The following is a 6,935-nucleotide window of genomic DNA, read 5'->3' on the forward strand; positions in this document are numbered from 1 at the left end:
CTTTTGAGACACTTTAAATTCAGCAAGCCCAAAACTGAACTTCTGATCTTCCTTCTTTATATTTGTTCCTCATGTATACTTAGTTCTGTAACCAGAAATCTGAGACTTTTCTCTTTAAAAAATGTAATAGTAGGCCGGGCGTGGTGGCTCACCCCTGTAATCCCAGCATTTTGGGAGGCCGAGGCGGGCGGATAACAAGGTCAGGAGTTTGAGACCATCCTGGCCAACATGGTGAAATCCCGTCTCTACTAAAAACACAAAAATTAGCTGGGCGTGGTGACAGGCACCTGTAGTCTCAGCTACTCGGGAGGCTGAGGCAGGAGAATTGCTTAAACGCGGGAAGCAGAGTTTGCAGTAAGCTGAAATAGCACCATCGCATGTTTGTGTATATGTATAATGTATATGTATACACATATGTATATATTTGTGGGTATGTATGTATATGTATATACACATATCTGTGTGGGTATCTGTGTATATGTATATACACATATCTGTGTGGGTGTCTGTGTATACACATATCTGTGTATATATATGCATATGTGTATACACATATCTGTGTGTGTATATATGTATATGTGTATACACATATCTGTGTGTACATATGTATATGTGTATACACATATCTGTGCATATATATGTGTATGTATACACATATCTGTGTATGTATGTGTATGTATACACATATCTGTATGTGTGTATACACATATATGTGTGTATATGTATGTATACACATATATGTTGTGTGTGAATGTATACACATATATATTTGTGTATATGTATACACATATGTATGTGTGTATGTCTAAGTATACATATATGTGTTATGTATACACACATATATGTGTGTGTGTATATATATATACACACACATATATGTGTATGTATATGTATATACACACATATGGGTATGTGTATATGTGTATATATACATATATGTGTATGTGTATATCTACACATGTGTGTGCATGTGTATATCTACACATACATATGTGTATGTGTATAGGTACATAGACATATAGCTATATGTACACATACATATATGTATGTGTATGTGTATATGTACACATACATATATATAATAGTAATGTATGCTTTCTGTTTACAAAAACACAAGTGATTAATAAATATATGAAATAAAAATTCAAAGTTTCTCCTCCAACACAACAATCTAACCTGTGAAAGTTCAACTATTATCTATCTGGTATGTACTGCAGCCCTTCTTAATTCCTTTCCCCTCATATCTTTTATCCACTCAGTCACCAAATTCCAGAGATTTTGCTTCATAAATATCTCTGGAATCAGTCCCCACCCACTGTCATCTCTTTCCCGAACTATTGCTATGGTCTATTAAATGGCCACCTTCTACCTACAAAACCTTACCCCAACAATGATACATATTTTTGATAAAATCAATGAGTTTTCTAAGATAGAAATCTGATCATAATAGCATACTCATTTAAAGTTTTTCAGAAGCTGCCTATCTCTAGCAGTGTACGTGGCCTTTAAGACCCTTCACGATCCTATTCTGCCACTTCTCCTACCTTAACTTTCTTTCTCCTCCTATGTCCTGTGCTCTAACAATAACAGTCCACTTATAATTAATATATAATTGTCTTCCATCCCTCTATGCCTCTGAAATGACATTTCCTCTTCCAGGAGAGTCCCTTCTCCCCTAAACCACCTGAAAAGACTCAATTCAAGTGTTACCTTATTAAGAAAGTCTTCACCAAAAAACAATAACTGTGCTTAGTATAATTTTATAAGCCCAAAGGGAAAACTAATTGTCAATTATCTGTAGATAATGTATAACCCCAAACTCTATTTCAACCTCTTATCCAGTATACATTTTGTATTACTACATTTGAAAAAGCCTGTTAATTTGAATACACAGTGAAATTCAAGCCCTAAATAATATCATTCCTCCTGCGTCATCTACCCACCCCCTGAGATCCCTAGCCACTTTAACAGACCTTCATTCTCTTAGTTTCACTTTTTTCTACACCCCTACCAGGAGAAAAATGAATCTAACTCAGGCCCCAGGGACTATAAAGGCAATGAGGGAGATGCTACAAGACCTGTGTTTTGGTAAAAACCTCCTTCAGGTAAGCCATCCTTGGCAACAGGCAAAGGCAAATCTAAGAAGTATGAAGATCAAGAGAACCACTGACAAAGCGAGGAGTGCTTTATGTAACAGAATCCCAAAAGTGGCAAAATAACAGAAGCATTTAAGGTGGGAAATTAGAAATACCATAAAATACAGACTCAGACAAAGAAATCAACCCATTTAACTCTTAATAAATACTAGAAGCATTCAATCCATAAATGCTGAATGATTCTTAATCATATATTGCGATATCAATATAATTAAGAGAAACCAATATAAAGCCTAATTGTAGAAGCACACTATTTATTGACAGGGATCTAATCTTGATTTGCAGAATCTTTATTACACTGATTATGAAGCAGAAATGTCCCCTGAAATTTCCTACCCATGAAGACTGAACAAAACCACTATTAGAAAATCTACTCATCTGCGTCTCTTTAATCTGTAGACAATTAAAAGATGAACGGCTAGGAGTTACTTCTTCCAAGTCTGTCTGAAAAGATCTGAAAAATCACTCTATGTTTCATTATTAACTAAGATCCTGAAATGAACATTCTGACAATACAGAATGAATACCCCTTTTCCAAGATGCTTGGAACGGGAGTACTTTGGATTACGGATTATTATTATTGTTGTTGTTTTTTTGAGACAGGGTCTCACTATGTCGCCCAGACTGGAGTGCAGTGGTGTGATCGCGATCTCAGTTCGCTGCAACGCCTGCTTCCCAGGCTCAAGGTATCCTCCCACCTCAGCCTCCTGAGTAGCTGGGACTATAGGCATGCACACCATGCCCGGCTGATTTTTGTATTTTTTGCATAGACAAGGTTTTGCCATGCTGCCCAGGCTGGCCTTGACTTCCTGGGATCAGGCAATCCACCTGCCTCGGCCTCCCAAAGTGTTGGAACTTAACAGTCGTGAGACACTGCGCCTAGCCAGATTGTGGATTTTTTGGATTTTGGAATATTTGCAGCATACTTGTAGTATACTGCAATGAGCATTTCCTTTGAGCATCACATTGGTACTCAAAACGTTTTGGAGTTTGGAGCATCATGGATTTCAGATTTGGGATGTTCAACCTGTAACTGAAGTGGTTTATTACCTGTTTAAATATAATTTGCTGCTTTGACCCTTTAAAAGTTATAATTACACTGGTTTGTTGGTACTATATAAGACATACTCAACCATTAAATTTATTAATAAGATGCTTCAAACCTGACCAAAAGCCATTTGTGCTATGTACCTACGCCCCAGGAAGAGTAAACTGGAAAAAAACCTGAATAATCTGTACCTGTTTGAAGGTAAAATGGTCTCTTCCACATAGAAATCTTGGTTTACTACGATTTCATGTGCGATGCTCAGCTTGGAAACTTCATTAACTGTCTCTATCAGATCTGTGACAGAAAAGACATCAGGTCTGCTCTCTGGGAAAAAAAAAAAAAAAGTGTAACCATCATCAACAGGGAACCCACAGAAGGAGAATTTTTATTTTATTTAGAGATTCACTCTGCCAAGTAAGGCTCCCAAGTTTAGATTCATCAAACGGATCTTACACAGACTCATTCAAACATTTTACTATTAGAAGTTTTCGGAAATCCTTGCTCTTCAGTAACACTGAACATCTCAGAGAAGTCAGGCATGGGAGGAAGAAATTAGTTTTTGAAAAACATAAAACAGATTTCAAAACCTTCCACTTGAAATGTAAAACCATAAGTAAAACACAGCAAACAATGAATAAGTTGTGATTTGTAAAATTAACGTGTATCTAAAAGTAACTGTGTTCCCACTGTTCTCTTCCTACCTCAGGGGCTACACACAAGATGAAGGCTAAAATCTCCTTATAGATACCACACAAATCTTACTAGATGGCTCTAAAGCTGAATCCTGCTTCTAAAACAGTAGTTTCCAACTCTGGGGATTCAACAGACAACATTTCAAAACAAGAGTGACGGATAATGATTAGAACAATTTTTATTTTTCCACATATGGACATGAAAGCAAACAAACAAACAAACAAGAAAACTACCCTACATCATCAAAATAATCACTTCATAAAAAGAAAACATATTTTAATACCTCAGAAAGTATAAAGAAAACACAGTCAGCATTAAGAATAATTTTAAATTGAATCAATTTAACATTATTTTGAAAACTCATTACAACATCTTTATTGTTTTATTTCATTCAATATTGGTAAGAACTATGTCACAGCCCGGCATTGGAATTTGGGAACCAATGTTCTAAATTCATTATGCAGAGTACTTTCGGTAGTGGAACAAAGTATATATAGTAGTTACAATTATTACTTGATATGTAAAATAAAATATGCAATAAAATGATTTTGTAACTCAATTTCAATGTAATTTCATAAGTTGGTGAGAGAGAACTATTGATCCTCAAGATATAATAAAACTCACATATAAGAATCCTAAAACTCACTCCAAGAAGATGGTCTATGTATGCCCATTTATTTTTCATTAAAAAACAGTCGATGAGACTTTTCTTGAAAAGTTAGTCTCATCAACTGATATTTCCTTTCTATCCTAACGAAAAAGCTACATATGTTAAAATACACCATCTACTTAATTCATTAAGACATCATTTATTTGAGAGGCATTATGAAGTCTGAATTGTGCCATTCTGCTTACTAGCAGTGGCCCCAAGTGGCCACCAGAGAAACACATGTGATTCAACTTCATACTTTTTCCCGCTTCAGTCTTCAAGAGGTTAGATCAAACTGCTACATCTGGAGAGGTCTGCAGATTAATCTTTGGTTAAATTCACTGGAGATTATTGTAAAATAACTGCAATTTGAGTTCCTGTGAGGTTGGACTAGTCAAGCCAAAGCTTCAAATGCCTAATATAAGGTGTGAAAAAGATTTAAAGTCCCGAAGTTCACATAAAAATGCTATTATTAAGGATCTAAATAATTTTACCCCAGAGCAGTGGTAATTTTTATGTCAACAAAGCACCCCTGGAAAAGGACAGAACACAATTGAAGCAACAGATAATTTGGATCACTTCTGATCTGTCCTAGATCTACCATTTACACTTTACAAAATCAAAATACAAAAATGCTATTTATTTCCCATGCTTTGAACTGACTAAATCACTCTTGACTATTGTAAAACACAAGTAATTTGCTTTGTTGGTCTCTTTCTCTAAAACCAAAATCTTTTAATTTTACTTACCCATTAGGGGCCTAAGTCCTGCATGTAAAAATTAGAGGGGGCAGAAAGACAAGAGAAAGAATAATCCAAAAGAAGACTAACAGAAGGATTAGTAAGGAAAAATGCAGGGTTGCAAGAGCCTTCTATATCCCTTAAAGGCCCTTAAATCACAGGCTGTCTATTCCTTTAGCCTAATTGCTGTCCATAGAAGTGATGACAGGCCGGGCGCGGTGGCTCAAGCCTGTAATCCCAGCACTTTGGGAGGCCGAGACGGGCGGATCACGAGGTCAGGAGATCGAGACCATCCTGGCTAACACGGTGAAACCCCGTCTCTACTAAAAAATACAAAAAACTAGCCGGGCGAGGTGGCGGGCGCCTGTAGTCCCAGCTACTCCGGAGGCTGAGGCAGGAGAATGGCGTGAACCCGGGAGGCGGAGCTTGCAGTGAGCTGAGATCCGGCCACTGCACTCCAGCCTGGGCGGCAGAGCAAGACTCCGTCTCAAAAAAAAAAAAAAAAAAAAAAAAAAAAGAAGTGATGACATGATTCTAGACCTACCAGGACACTGGTCATGTAAACAGAAACTCTTGCTTTTCTGGCTCTGCCCTGGTGTTTTAGGCTCAGGGGCCCCATTCTCTGCTACACTGGGATCATTCTGGAACACAGTTTCCTCAGTCTTCGGCATCTTGATGTTATCTGGAATTGGAGAGAAAACAAGAGGCAAGCTGTGTAAGACCTGACTCTCGCCCACGGACAAAAAGAAAGAGCGCTCTTCAACTACAATTGGGTGTCCTGGTGAATGAACCCTCTGTCCTCAGTTGAAAGGATTAAGGACTAGGGCTCAAAGGTTCTCAAAGGAACAACTAGGGTCTTCAAACAGGCCTTGAGGGGAAGGGGAATTAGCGGCACTTCCTTTACTGAAATCAAGAAGTTTAGTGTTGGGCAAGCAGAAGAGGAAAACAAGGCCCAGAGATGGACATTAACTCGCCAGAAGCGGGGCACACTGCACATTACTGACCAAGCTAGGAAAGGAATCTTTCTCGGCTCTGGCTACCTTTCACTGGTCCTGGAATACCTTCTAACTCCTTAGCTCCTGCTCCAGACCTTCCTGAAGGGGCTCTGGCGGCCTGGACTCAGGCAACAGGGTATCCCCCACGGCCCTCGGAACCCTAGTCCCTCACCTCCTCCTAGTCCTTGACTGGCTGCCTCGCCGCTGTGTCTGCTAGTGAAGCCCCTCTGCCTGCCCAACCTGGTCCTGGGAAGTACCATTGTAGCCAGCAGGAGAGGGGAGATCATCAGAGAGGAGTAGGACGGAGCCATGGAGATTATGAGGTCCGCCAGGATCGCACCCCTACCAGTGGCACTAGATAGGAGAGTCCAAACGTGAAAACAAAGGGTGATCCATTTCCAGGGTAACAGGGTGGTATCAATTGCCCAGGGTGCCTTGGAAACCAAGAGAACAGGAAAGGCAAGCAGGGCCTCACCATTGGGTGATAAAGGCAGGAGGCTGAGATAGACATAAGGAGGCTTCGTGTTCATACCCTCCCGCCCAGGCTCGGAGCCCCTCAGGAACTTGAAAGTAATCTTCTCAAGCCCTGCTCCTCATGAATGAACTGTTCAAAGCTTTTATCCCTACTGCCCCAGAAAAAAAAGATAGCATTGA

At 39.1% G+C, this 6,935-nt stretch overlaps 1 protein-coding gene across 1 annotated transcript; it reads right to left on the bottom strand.

Annotated features, from left to right (window-relative positions):
- Positions 1–2,623: 2,623 nt before the first annotated feature.
- On the bottom strand, positions 2,624–6,541 carry LOC126945854 (T-complex protein 11 X-linked protein 1-like). Its single transcript, XM_050775871.1, has 4 exons — positions 6,454–6,541; positions 5,831–5,968; positions 3,396–3,528; positions 2,624–2,648 (listed from the first exon to the last, which is right to left on the bottom strand). Exons 1-4 carry the CDS (start codon positions 6,539–6,541, stop codon positions 2,624–2,626), a joined length of 384 nt encoding a protein of 127 aa, XP_050631828.1.
- Between the last annotated feature and the right edge of the window lie 394 nt (positions 6,542–6,935).

This window comes from Macaca thibetana, chromosome X, assembly GCF_024542745.1.
Source record: "Macaca thibetana thibetana isolate TM-01 chromosome X, ASM2454274v1, whole genome shotgun sequence".
In the NCBI taxonomy this organism is placed as follows: domain Eukaryota; kingdom Metazoa; phylum Chordata; class Mammalia; order Primates; family Cercopithecidae; genus Macaca; species Macaca thibetana.